Below are 14,635 nucleotides of genomic sequence, written 5' to 3'. Positions count from 1 at the left end.
CTGGAGCATCAAAAACCCGAAGCATCAAACCACTGGAGCTACAACTACATCAAAATCTGAAGCATCAAAACCCGAAGCATACAACTACATCAAAACCTGGAGCTTCAAAACCTGGAGCATTACACTTATACTTACGAGTAGCACTAACCACTTATACTTACGAGTAGAACTAACCAAAGTAGCATCATTAGCTTGAACCAAGAATTGCTAACAAATCCTAGCTAGCGAGTAGCAATAAAGAACATCAACATATAAAATTCCAGAGATAATTAAATAGCAGAAGCTTGAGCATCATATGGAAATGCTAGTGACTTCAAATGAAAATGCTATTACTCATAAATATACATTACAAAAGGCAATAGCTAGTGACTTATTTTTTTTATAAATTCAAAGAGAATTATACCAATAGCTAATCAAATTTTAGTAGATAATTACTTAAATTTAAAAAGGCAGTATATGCTTCTTCATAACCAAGAATACAAGCTTCTAGAGCAAGCCAACCAGTAGCTACTGCCAACATGTGAGCAGTAGCATTTCATTTTATTAACCCAAGCATTTTCTTTTTCTAAACCTAAATTTTCTACTGCCAACAAATCCTAGCATCAATTCAAAATCAACTAGGCAATAGCATTTCATTTTATTAAAAAACCTACTGCATTGTATAGAAAAACCTACTGCATTGTTCATTTTATTGAACCATTAGCTCTACTGCAAGCAATGAATTAAAAAAACAGCAAGCAATGAATTAAAAAAAGGGATTTCTATTTCCGTGCCCTCGGGTCCTTAGTTGTACTCAGTTTTCCCCAGCTCCTTAGTTTTTCCTCAGTTTTCCCCAAGCCCTTGTCTGAACCCGCAGAAGGAGCTCGGACGGAAGGAATCCGTTAAGTTGACCGTTCCGTGCTGACGAGTGGGGTCGTGTCGTTTGTGGGGTCGCGTCGTGTGGGACCGCGTCGTGTGGGGCTGGTAGGAAGGGACCGCGTGGGACAGGACGAGACCATGTTTGTGGGGCCGTAGCGTGTGGAGCCGTGTGCGTCCGGGACGGGAGCACGAGTGGTTTCTGTCTCTTTCGCCCAGATTAGAAGTTTTCAATGTACCTTTTTCCTCTCTCTCGCTCGATCTTATTCATATTTGATAGCCCAAATTGGTAGCAAATCTAGAGCAGCTTGTCCTTCTGTTTTTTAACGCCATTCATTTCTTTATGCCTTCGTTTTTACCCAATCGGTAGGAAATCTAGGGCACAAATCCGGAGAGAAAATATAGGATAAGCCGCATACGGCAACCAACATAGAGCATAGATATATTCAGGACAGATCCAAAAGTAGTACCGATAGATCCAACATAAGCTACATTTTACATGAATTTAAGCTGCTCTACGGATAGAGCAGATCACATACGGAGAGTGCAGGTAGGCACGTTCAACGCCTCCGGGTAGCGCGTGTGACTCGCTTGGAGGTTGCGCAGTGAATCCCAAGTGCTTTGTGTTTGGCCATGTACGCATGCACGTTCACGGTCCTTCCAACTCTAGCGCCACATCCGCCAATGGATTCAGCATGGTTCACCGGGGAGTTGAAGTCGGTGGCGCGGAGCTTCCTGTTGCGTAAGGGGCACTTGTAAATGCCTCGAGCAAAGGGGCCATCGTAATGGCCGGACCGCAGCCTCCCGAGGACGTGACGAGTCTTGGTGTGGAAGGACTCGTCGTCGCTGCCGACGTCGGCCGCTCCGCACCTGTCACGTAGCACCAAAGATCGTGCAAAAAACGGAGTCAATTGCAACGATGATGGAACAGAGAGTGAACAAAAAATCATGCATGATAATATGGGCTCGAAAAAAAGAGGTAGCCTCGGTTACATTGGACACACTTATATCCAGGATTTGAGTCGACAAACCAAAGATCATGCACAACAAATTTGTACACACCAATTGTTTACTCGACCAAACCCCGAATCAATTTATGCCCAAATATTCATCATCATCGGCACAAATCTTAAACAAAAGCAAATCACAAACACTAATAACGCAAGATCTAACACAAAAGGATCGAACTAGGAACAGACGAACGATAATAACGCAAGATCTAACACAACAAGATTGAACTAGGAACGGACGAACCGTAATAACGCTAGATCTAACACAAAATTATTGAAATGAGATAAGAACAAGGGAACAAAGGGTTACCTCCGGCTCGTTGTCGACGATGCTGGTGTCGTAGGGGTTCTCCGGCGCGTCGTATTGCACTGGTTCGTACGGGTCCCAAGCGACGGGGGACTGGACGGTGGAGGCGGCCGATGCGCCGGCTGCTACGTTGGAAGCAGCGACAGGGGCCTGGACGGGGGTGGCGGCCGATCCGCCGGCTGCTACGTTGGAAGCAGGGACAGGGGCCTGGACGGGGGCGGCGGCCGATCCGCCGGCTGCTACGTTGGAAGCGGCCGACAGGGGCCCGGACGGGGGCGGCGGCCGATGCGCCCGGCTGCTACGTTGGAAGCAGCGACAGGGGCCTGGACGGGGGCGGCGGCTGATGTGCCGACAATGGGCATCTCATTCTTCTCCATCGCCGGCGGTTTTCTTCGGGGTTTTTTATTCGATTGTGGAGAAGATGATGGTACAGGAGAGGCGGTTGCAGTGAGCCAGTGAGAGCGTGCGTCGAGGGAGAGAAAGAGGGGCTCTATAAAGACGAAGGTGGCGTGTACCGCAACACGCGTCCGCTATGCACGGCTGCAGCGTGCACCGCTACACGAGTCTAACCCCGGGACGTTTGGTGTACTCGGTTATAACCTCGGGCCTTATACGTAAATTTTATCCGTACTCGGTTTTCCCCTCGAGGACTTAGACCGGCAAGTGCAATATACTCAGTTTTACCCTCAAGTAGCTGGTCAACGGAGAGTCAACAAATGAGATTAACATAGCTAATTGAGTCATTTCATGCGCAAAAAAATCCAAAAAAATAAAAACATAGTGGCAACTACTCATGGAGTCTTCCTACGCAACCTCGCCACCTAGAAAACCTTAACAAACATATATAAATCAAGTTTTACCACAAATTGCCACTTCTCAGAATCACTAGTGTAGCTATGAAGATGATTGGTTTTCCACCCAAACCCCTTTGCAAAACATCTTTCCCAAAACATAGTTTGTCTAAATGAGGCCATAATTGTCACACTCATGTATATTTGAATTGCAAATAATTTGATGTAGCCCAATATGAATTATATTGTACAAAACACACATTTTTCATTTTGTAATTCTTTTGTTTGAATCCCTTAGTCTATTTACTATTTATGTGCCCTTGGATTCTTAGTACTACTCAGCTTTGCCCTCAAGTACTCGTCACAAATGCTCCGAGAAGCCCAAACTTATCCCGATTGGTTGAGCCGTTGTCACACGGATCGACTCCACGAACCGTTGATCCACCGATCTAACGGGCGGTATACCCCTATCCGTCTCTTCGTGGCAACCTCTCTCTCTCTCTCTCTCTCTCTCTCTCTCTCTCTCTCTCTCTCTCTCTCTCTCTCTCTCTCTCTTCGTGGCCCCCCCTCTCTCTCTCTCTGTCGGTGGAGAATGCCCACCCCTCTATTTATGTGCAATAACGAGTTTGCCACTTAATATAGTTTGGGATATAGTATTGGTATAAACATGAGGCATACATATTTGCGGATTTCGGTGATTGCATTATTTGTCACCCCTCTAACAATTATCAACTATCTTTAGCTGTCCTTTTCTTTTAGGGAATATAGTTTGGGATATAGTATTGGTATTTTGAAACGGCCTAAAAGTGGTATAATTTTGTTATAAACATGAGGCATACATATTTGCGGATTTTGGTGATTGCTATCAACTATCTTTAGATGTCCTTTTCTTTTAGAGAATATAGTTTGGGATATAGTATTGGTATTTTGAAACGGCCTAAAAGTGGTATAATTTTGTTATAAACATGAGGCATACATATTTGCGGATTTCGGTGATTGCATTATTTGTCACCACTCTAACAATTATCAACTATCTTTAGCTGTCCTTTTCTTTTAGGGAATATAGTTTGGGATATTGTATTGGTATTTTGAAGGGACCCTATTTTGAAAGGGATCCCATTTTGAAACGGCCTAAAAGTGGTATAATTTTGTTATAAACATGAGGCATACATATTTGCGGATTTCGGTGATTGCATTATTTGTCACCACTCTAACAATTATCAACTATCTTTAGCTGTCCTTTTCTTTTAGGGAATATAGTTTGGGATATTGTATTGGTATTTTGAAGGGACCCTATTTTAAAGGGATCCCATTTTGAAACGGCCTAAAAGTGGTATAATTTTTTTATAAACATGAGGCATACATATTTGCGGATTTCGGTGATTGCATTATTTGTCACCCCTCTAACAATTATCAACTATCTTTAGCTTTCCTTTTCTTTTAGGGAATATAGTTGGTAATTTCGGTGAATGCACACACTAACTTTAAAAACAACTACAAGTACATGTAACTGAATAATGGATTTGTAAGGTATCCCTTGTAACAACTTCTAGCGCCTGGTGAGAAATGATAAGAATCCGATCGTAATTATACAACAACAAAAAACCAGCCATCAGGTTAGCTTGCTTCTTCAACTCGATCAGCTGCCTTAATCGCTTGTTCATTTTCTTCGATTCTCCCTTCACTTCCACCCGCTTCCGCATTGGGAGCATTAGGCATAATCGGAACGGCTCCTCTCTCCGCCGCATTCTCTACAAGCAAGTCCCCCCTCCCAAATTGCGCCCCCAATAGCGCCAATTGATTCTCGCAACCGAAGCCTCCGAACGTACACATCGATCCACTCGAAATGCCTGCATTTCTTCAAGATCCGAAAACAACAACGTGAACCCTAAATCCCAAATTCGAGGGAATAACAAGAAAATCGAGAGAAAACGAGAGAAATTGGAGCGAGATCTAACCTTATCCCCTCTCTATATGGCAAGCTCTCGCATGCAACGAACTCACGTCCACGGTTGCCGTTCTCGTCCGTCTTGCGGATCGACCGCTTCGGAGGCTCTCGGCGTGGGCGGTCGGGGCATCTTGTCAAAGGCACGGGTCCATACTCGCGGCCATGAAAAACGGGAGGTCGAAGAGAAACTAGACATCACCCGCCTACCGGAGAAGGGCTGCCGGCCGGCGGAGAAGAAGAACAATGGGGGGCGGAGAAAGAAAGGGGAAGCAATGGCACGGGCACGGGCGCGGGGCTGGCTCGTGCTCCCATTTTGCAACGGTCACCTGGGTAAGCTGTGGGTCCGGCGCGCTAACGTGGACAAGTTGTGGGTCCCACGATGATCTGGATAAGTGGAGACGTGTCCACCGCGGGGCACCAACAGCGGCCCCACTTGCCGGCACCAACCAACGTCAACTAAACGGAAATCCTCCGTCCGAGATCCTTCTGCGGGTTTCGAACAAGGGATTGGGGAAAACTGAGGAAAAACTAAGGAGCTGGGGAAAACTGAGTACAACTAAGGACCCGAGGGCACGGAAATAGAAATCCCTTAAAAAATAGCAAGAACTTTATTAGCTCTAGTGCAATCAATGAATTAAAAAAAACAGCAACCAATGAATTAAAAAAAATAGCAAGAACTTTATTAGCTCTAGTGCAACCAATGAATTAAAAAAAATAGCAACCAATGAATTAAAAAAAAATAGCAAGCAATAAATTAAATAGCATTTGACTGCATCATTTGCATTTACATTTAAACCAGTAGCATCATTTGCATGAACAAGAGAACCTAAATCAATTTCTAGCTTGTACATTTCATCATAGCATCATAGCATCATTTCATCATTTTCATTTAAACCAGTAGCATCATTAGCTTTCACCAAGAATTGCTAACAAATCCTAGCAGTAGCATTGGAGTCATTATTCTATTTCATGAATGCTTGTTCAATGGAGATGTAGTGTCTGGCCTACATGATACACTACTAAGTATTATTGGCCTACATGATGTAGTGTCCAGATACTACACTTTAGCCAGAGAATTGGCAATGGAAGTCCAACAAAACCAATAACATATACATACTACACTACAGCATGCCACCAAAGTAGGTATAGGTCATTTGTTTCTACATCGAGCTATGGAGCCCCTGAATTTCATCACATAGAAAGAATATAATGTCATAACCAAGAAATTAGCTACTGCTAGGATCGTGGCAATTCTTTGATGGCTTGGATGGCTTGGATCATGGCAATGCAAACAACATATTGTACAAGGGGCAGCTTGCGTGGAACGAGAACATGAGACAATACAAAATCTGACCAATGTTTAATTCGGGCACAAGACAGTGGGGAGGGGGACAAGGGAGTGGGGAGGGGGAGAGGGACTCTCACCGAACGGCGGCGGTGGCAGGGCGCGGTGGTGATGGTGTTGTCCTCCTCCTCTCTGCGGTGGCGACTCGGGATGCGCGTCCTCCTCCTCGATCTGCGGGGCGGCTCGGGCTTTGGCGTCCTACTCGGCGGTGGCGTGGCGGACCTCCTCCTCCTCCTCTGCGGCGGCGGCTCGGGCTCGAGCGTCCTCCTCCTCGATCTACGGTGGCGGCTCGGGCTCGGCGGTGGCGTGGCGGTCGGTCCTCCTCCTCCTCGGCGGCAGCGGCGCTAGGTGGCGGCGCTTGGCGGTTGTGGTGGTTGCGAGAGCAGTGGCGCTAGGGTTGTCGGGGAAGAAACTGCTGTTGTGAGTGGGGAAGAAAGGGTCGATCGAGTTATTTCACCAAGTGTCTAAATTCTGTGGCGCACCCCTCCATGTGCGCCACAGAATTAAGCATTCTGTGGCACATCAACTATGACATGCGCCACAGAATTCCTTAATTCTGTGGCGCACCTAAAGGGGTGTGCGCCACAGAATTTAGACACTTAGCAAAACAAAATGGTTTACTGCTGTGTACTGACAGTTACTTAGCACTAGCCTAGTGGTTAAGGTCAATGTTAGCCCATTAGTAGCCAGGTTCGAACCCTGGCTGCCACACAATTTTTCTTCCTTTTTTTCATATTTTAGTTACATTTCAATAAATCACACAACATTATTTAGTAATTAGTAGATAAATAACACAACATTATTTAGTAATTAGTAGAGTATTATAAATTACTTGTCTCATACAAACATGTACGTTCTTGTTTCTCTCACACACACATGCATGTACTTGTCTAACACACACTCACACACATGTGATAGACCAAAAAAAGATCTTCTTCGTCCCGGCTTCGAGCTCTAGCTAGCGTCTCTTCGCAATCTTCTTGCCCTTTCGGTTGTTGGCGGTTGAATACTTTATGCCGGCCACCTTGAGATTTCTTCGCGTGAACGGACAACCTTTAGAAGGTAGGGAGGTCTTCCTTCTTACTTTACTAGTAGTAGGCATGTCGAAGTGCCTGTCGAATTCCTCCTCAATCTTCGGGTCACCGTTCTTGTCCAAGTCTTCCTCGTTGGCGTCTCCTTGCATTCCTATGATGCTCCTCTTGCCCCTCCTCATGACAATACGGCTAGGCCTCGACGGATCGGTGATGAAGAAGCATTGGTCAACTTGGCTACCTAGTACCCATGGCTCATTTTTCGCGGATGCGTTCTTCGATTTTGCATCGGGTATAACCATGGTTGTGAAATATCGGCCTTCTTTTTCGACCTTCTTGGCCCATCTCACACGAAACATTGGCACCGTCTCTCCACAGTAATTGAGCTCCCATATCTCCTCGATCCTTCCAAAAAATCTTTCCTTGACATTAGTCTCGTCATCGGCGTATGACAAGCATAGTTACTCCCGAGTTTTGATTTTCACTATTTCTATCCTTTTCCTCGGTGTAGAATCTGTAACCGTTGATGTCGTACCCTCGATAGGTCCTTACGTTATGCGCGGGTCCCCGTGATAAGGTGTATATGAGTTTTTCATCTTCGGTAGAAGGCCTTTTTCTCTCGTGCTTCAACCAGTTGAGTTTGCTTGAACCAACGCGTGAAGTTGGAGTTGTGCTTTTTGGTTACGTCTCCCATCTTCCTCGGCCGGCCCATATCGATGTAATTCTGCTCGACCATGCTTTTGTGCTCTTGCACGAAAGGTTCGATCAGTTTTAAGTGTTGTAGCGCGACCCGGTGAGCCCCTGTCAAAGTCGTCGCGTCGATTGTCAATGCCGACATGGACTGAGCGGTAGCCCTCGCGGTGACCGACTCCAGCAAGCCTCCCGAGGTGCGTCCTGGGGGTAGACCAACATGATCCTCGTCGTCCTCGGTGCTTAGATAATTCTGGCAGAAGGAGATGCACTCGTAGGTTAGAAACCCCTTGGCCATGCTTGCGTCTGGACGGGCCCTATTGCGAACATATCCTTTCATGACACCTTTCTACCTTTCGAAAGGCATCATGTTGTGGAGGAACGTCGGGCCGAGCTGCTTGATGTCTTCAACGACATGGAGAAGGAGATGGACGCATATATCATAGAATGCGGGCGGGAAGTAAATCTCGAGCTCACATAGTATCACCACGATCTCATCCTGTAGCATCTTGAGCTGCCTCACGCCGATCGACTTCCCGGTGATAACGTCAAAAAAGTTGCAAAGGCCAAACAGCGTATCACGGACGTGCTCGTCCATTATGCCTCGGATCGCAACGGGAAGTATCTGCGTCATGAGCACGTGGCAATCGTGAGACTTCATCCCGGTGAACCTCTTCTTCGCTACGTCCAGATATCTGCTTATATTCCCCGAGTAACCGTGAGGAACTTTCACTCCTAGGAGGCACCTGAAAAACTACTCGAGCTCTTCCAGACTCGTTGTGAAACAGGCAGCGGGAAGCAGCACCGCGTTCTTCTTAGCCCTTTTGCGGAGACGTTGAGTCCCTTCCGTCTGATCATCATCATCATCATCATCGTCGTCGTCAGTATCGGGGGCTTGAAGATCTTTCCTGATGCCAAAATGTTTAAGATCGTATCTTGCTTTCGGTCCATCCTTGGACTTTTCCGAGTTGCAAAGAGTGCCAAGCGGACTCTCGGTAACGTTCTTCGTAATGTGCATGACATCGAGGCTGTGGGGCGTGTGGAGGACCTTCCGAGTACTCCAAGTCGTGGAAAACAGACCTCGCTTTCCATACACCGAGCAGCGGCTCTGGCTTCGGTCGCTTCTTTCCCGGCGCTGGGCACTCCTTCCAATTTTTCAGAAGATCGTCGATTTCTGCGCCGCTCCTCGGGCGTGGGGGTACATCGGGCTCATCTTTACCATTGAACAGATCACCGCATTTTCTCCACGGGTGATCCAAGCGAAGCCACCTTCGAGCACCTGGGTACACGGTTTTCGAGGACCCGTGATCCCTTGGTAGCTGTAGATGCGGGGTCTCGTCCATGCACTTCACACAGCCGTTGAATCCGTGGCCGACCTGGGCAGATACATATGCGTAACCAGGATAGTCCGTGACCGTCGTGATCAACGCGGCTCTCATATCGAAATAAGTTCTAGTGTAGGCGTCCCACGTACGGGGTGGCGTCTTCCACAATGTGTCTAACTCCTCTTTCGGCAGCCCGAGATACAAATGCATGTCGACACCTGGTTGTTTCGGCCCCTGAATGAGAATACTCGAGTGTATGTACATTTGCTTGGTGCACGACCACGGGGGTAGGTTGTAAGGCCATACAAACACAGGCTATGTGCTATGCGTGCTACTCGGTTGCCAAACGGATTGAGTCCATCGGTGCTCATACCCGGCCTCGATGTTCCTTGCGTCGCCCCCGAACCTAGGGAAGGCGATGCCCAATGCTTGCCATCGTCCAGCGTCCGAAGGGTGTGTCGGCATATAGCCCATCTCCGGATCTTCTTCGGGCTTCGCCTTTCCGCGTGCCATTGCATGACCTTTGCTTCCTTAGGGTCCACGAAATACCGCTGCGGACGGGGAGTGATAGGAAAGTACCATACCACTTTTCGAGGTACCTTCTTGTTCCCAACCTTGTACCGTCCGTGGCCGCACACCGGACATGTGGTTCTCGTCCTTGTACTCGCACCTATAAATCACACAATCATTAATGCGAGCGTGGTATTTTTCGTGCGGTAGGTCAAGAGGACACACGACTTTCTTGGCCTCCTCGATACTACTTGGCAATGTGTTCCCCTCCGGGAGACGATCGTGCCGAATTTTAAGTTCTTGCTCGAAGCTGGAATCGGTCCACTTGTTCTCGCGTCTTCATCCGCGAGTAATCAAGCGTTACATGCAAGCGCGTATCCTACGGACAGCACCCGGGAAAGATCGGAGTCATCCCGTCTTTCTCCATTTGCAACAGCTTGGCTCTCTCTCTAGCCGCAACTCTATCGTTGCTCGTCTCCCGGAGGAGAAGATCTTGAACATGAGAGTCCCGCAAGGCCGAAATTAGCGGGGTCGCGCCGGAATCTTCTTCTTCATCATGATGATATTCTCCGCCGGCATCTTCTTCTTCATGATGATCTTCTCCGCCGACTTCTTCTTCATGATGATAGTCCCCGTCGGCATGATGATAGTCTTCTTCATGATGCTAGTCATCTCGCTCGACATGGTCTTCATGCGCACCATTTGATGGGGCCGGCCGCGCCTGGTTGTCTTGCATGAAACCGCGCCTCAGCAGGTGCTCCTCTAGTTGTCCGGAATCAGGGTTGATCCAGCGCTCGAGTTTGCATGATCGACACGGACATCTTATCTGGCGCCTATTGGTCCGAATCATGTCCTCCTTCGCGTCTATCTTGTATCTAGAGATTCGAGCGGAACTCATCGAGAGGACCATGCTTGCCTCGCAAATGGTATACATAGAACAGGAAATTAGAACCGCAACAAATGCACACACATGCATGGGCCGTACCTCTCCTCAAGGTATTACATGGAGCAGAAAAATTCGGCATGACCTCTCCTCAAGGTAGGACATATGGGTAGTGCAAAATTTGCCGAAACGGAAATGAATCAACATTTCGGCAAACATCCATGCACCACACCGGCACACACACAAGCGCTTCACCTGCAACAAGCATCCATACACACGACGGCCACACAAGATCTACAAGCATATGCATGTCTCCTCCAAGCATATGTATGTCTCCTCTAACTACTCACCTTGTAGATTCGATACCGAGACGAGACCGCGATCGATGAGTTCGAGAGGAGGAGAGAGTATGGAGAGCCTTCTCCTCAACTCCAATTATGTATCAACCAAAGTAAGTGTAATAAATACCCAAGCAAGTGAAAAATAGAGCCAAAATGGTATGAGAGAGAAGGGGGGACGAGCTAGATGGAGGAAGAAGAATGGCTTGTGTAGTGTGGTAGGTGGGAGGTTGGCTCACTTTTGTATATCTGGTTCGCTAATTCTGTGGCGCACCGAGCACAGTGCGCCACAGAATACCTTATTTCTGTGGCGCACCAGGCAAACTGCGCCACAGAATAGCTTATTTTTGTGGCGCACAGTGGGCGTGCGCCACAGAATAAGGAATTTCTGTGGCGCACTCGGGTAAGTGCGCCATAGAAATAGTAAAACCAATGATTGGGGGTGACAGGTTGTGGGGTCACCAAGTTTTTGTGGCGCACGGTTGCCTGGTGCGCCACAAAATTAAACTATTTATGTGGCGCACCTTGCCTGGTGCGCCACAAAATAAATTTCTGTGGCGCATTTTTAGTGGTGCGCCACAGAATTAAGCTCCGCCTATAAGGGTTTTCCTACTAGTGATATAAAGATGAGGAAAACCAGATTTATGCAAAACATAAACATAACGTGTTCTTAATTGCGACTATTAAACGTGAAATTCTTTTGAAATGGAAAGGGCCTTTGATCCCAAAAAAAAGACTACTCCGTACTGAAAGTGAAGCAGATCTATGCTTCTGTCATATTTAGGTTATATGATGATAACCTTATGGTAATAATCTGTCTAAAGTTTCTCAAAACCACGGGTTGAGACGGCTGCTTCCAGATTAGCAGGGTCAGCCAGGAACTCCATACAAGCCTCCTTCAGCATGCGGCAACTGTGCTGGTCCGCAAACGCTAGCGTGGCGCCCACCGATTTCACGTCGATGTGCCCGCACAATATATCCTCGCAGATCAGCTTCAGTCTCTCCAGCTTGTACCTGTCCGCTGCGAGCAGCAGCGGCTTCGCCATGGTTGTCGCCAGAGTCTCTTGCCTCTCCATCATCTCCTTGGGCAGCGTGTCGGTGTAGATGAAGTGGATGAGGGCCTTGAATACTCCGGCGTCCATGTTGTCAACGCGTATCCTCGACGACAAGGCTGCAGAGGACTGGAGGAGCTCCGCCTTGAAGACGGGGGATCGCGCGGCGAGCATCCACCTGTGCGCGGGAAACGTTTCTCCGCCGACCTCGATCTCCACGTCCACTCCTTCCTTGGACTCCCAGAGAACCTCGGTGAGCTGCTGGTGTAGATCGGACGGCGGCACCACGCAACCGGCGCGGTAGTCGGTGGTGCGCGTGTCGAGCACGGTGACGTCGCATAGGATGGACAGGCAGCCGTCCTTGAGGTACTCCTCCTCGTCGAGGTATTGAACTTGAACATTCACGAAGTCTTCCCAGCGAACCGTGAGATAAGCGTCGCTCGGGAAGTTTTGCGCGTTGCCTTGAGTCTGACCATCGGTTACGTTTGATGATTGGATCTTGCCATCGGTGCACAATGGCCTCCCTGCGTGGTCAAGGATGCTCATGTGGAAATCCGCCGTGGCGTCGCCGGTCTTGTCATGGCTGTCATGTTTGAGGTAGAGGGAGATGGAGCCTTCGTTCCCGTTTTCGCCGTTCGGGTAGCAGTGGATTCTCCAGTCGTGGCCGCCGACGCTGAACGTGCCGGACTTGATAAAAGTGCCGTTGGCGACCATGTTCTGGAGGCGTTTGTACTGTTCGATCCTGAACAGGTAGGAGCCGGTAAGCGTCTTTGTGCAGAGGGTGCCGGCGGAGAGGTGCTTCCGGCCGGCGGCGCGGAGGGTGGACATCAGCGCTGACATAGACATGATGTGAGATCGGATTGATCGATCGATAGGATCTATGTATACGCACGGCAAACGATCAGATGCAATCTTACGAAAATAAGGGTTTGCTAGCTGTTCTTATATTGTCATCACTGTATGGAAAATTAGGTCTCTGATCAAACTAATTGTAGGCAGGCCCATCTTGGATATCCAGATTACGCACCATCCGGCCCAAATTTCAGCCAACTGGGAATTTCAGAGATTTGAATCCTCTAAAATTTATATAGATTGCTTTCCTATACTACATTCTACAATTCCATAGAATTTCTAGCAACAGGGCAGACCTCTTCAAAACTTTCGTACGAACAAATGATTTCTGAAACTAATTCATTGCTTTTTTTATTCTTGTAGGATTTCACATGCTATGACATAACGTTCTTGCGTTAACTATCCTATTCCTATGCTTTTAAAATACTTTGAATCAAACAAGTTCTAAGCGGAAAAATGGATTCCTCCATCAAACAGGAATAAATTGGATTGCTGGCAAAGTTGAGGGGAGTTCCTGATGCCATTTGTGCTGAACTCAAGGCGACGGTGCCTGATGTTGATGTGGCGGTGGATATTGGTGCCATTGGGGTCACTATTTGACATGATCCCAACTTTTAGCGATGGCACTAAATAGGCGAGGCCCTGATTTATCTAAGATGACAGTTGCACTAGACGATCTGAAGATCCAGTTACATAATTGGGCTTCAGAAATCATTTGTGATTCATTATTATTTAATATTAAAATAGTCACTAATTCCTTGTTCATCACTCACAACATTATTTTTTCCTGACATAGAGACGTATGTATGTTTCTTTAGCTTCTTTTACCAAAAATAACATCTTTTCTTAGAATATTTGTAATAACTTGTTGGGTGTTAGCCATGAAGAGATAGTATTTAGTTTGAATTTAAATTAAATTATGAATCTCAAACAAATACCATTGCCAAGTTGATGATGGTGAATGTACAAGATTGTGCCTTCTAGCGGTGCAACGCAAGAGGAGCTTGGTGGGATGAGGTGGGGGTGGGGCAGATCAGTTTCAGTCTCTCCAGCTTGTACCTGACGCTCCACCATCTCCTTCTGCAGCGTGTCGGTGTAGATGAAGTGGAGCATGGCTTCCGGCGTCCATGTTGTCGACATGTATCCTTGAGGAAGAGGCCATAGACAGGATCTCTGCCTTGAAGACAGGGGATCAGGCGGCGAGCATCCACCAATGGTCCAGGAAGGTCTCCCAAAGACCTCGATCTTCATGTCCGCCCCCTCTTTCACCTCCTAGAGAACCTCTGTTAGAGTACGTAATGGGCTTGGGCTGGCGGTATAGCCCGTTAGTCTTAGGGTTAATTAGAGATAAGGGTCGTTTGCTTAGGGGTCAAGTAAACCTCTCTATATAAGTAGAGGAGACGTATCAATCTAATTAAGCAAGAATTAATAAGGAAATCCCTTCCATCTTGCCACCGGCCGTGGGCAAGGCTCCCGGCCGGCCCTCTCGCGTCATCCCTCTAGCAGCACCATAACAATTTGGTATCAGCTTTCCAGGTTCGATCATGTCCAGCCATCTCACCACCACTGGCCCGATGGCCACCACCACTGACGCCCCGCCGAGGCCGGTGTCGGCCACCTCCACCGTGTCGTTTCCCGTCGCCGTCACCCTGGAGAAGATCGCCAGAGCAATCCGTGATCTCACCACTGCTGTCCAGG

The 14,635-nt window shown here is 47.7% G+C and overlaps 1 protein-coding gene across 1 annotated transcript; it reads right to left on the bottom strand.

Annotated features, from left to right (window-relative positions):
• Nucleotides 1-11,851: 11,851 nt before the first annotated feature.
• On the bottom strand, nt 11,852-12,931 carry LOC124708529 (BTB/POZ and MATH domain-containing protein 3-like). The gene has a single exon (XM_047240212.1). The coding sequence runs from the start codon at nt 12,929-12,931 to the stop codon at nt 11,852-11,854; it is 1,080 nt and encodes a 359-aa protein (XP_047096168.1).
• Nucleotides 12,932-14,635: the final 1,704 nt, after the last annotated feature.

Source organism: Lolium rigidum, chromosome 4 (assembly GCF_022539505.1).
Source record: "Lolium rigidum isolate FL_2022 chromosome 4, APGP_CSIRO_Lrig_0.1, whole genome shotgun sequence".
NCBI lineage: Eukaryota > Viridiplantae > Streptophyta > Magnoliopsida > Poales > Poaceae > Lolium > Lolium rigidum.
Note: the sequence above shows the minus strand (reverse complement) of the source record. Positions and strands in the feature narration are given on the sequence as shown.

Bases quoted from the DNA above. Each gene is read 5' to 3' on its own strand.
- LOC124708529 (XM_047240212.1), bottom strand. From the start codon at position 12,931: ATGTCTATGTCAGCGCTGATGTCCACCCTCCGCGCCGCCGGCCGGAAG.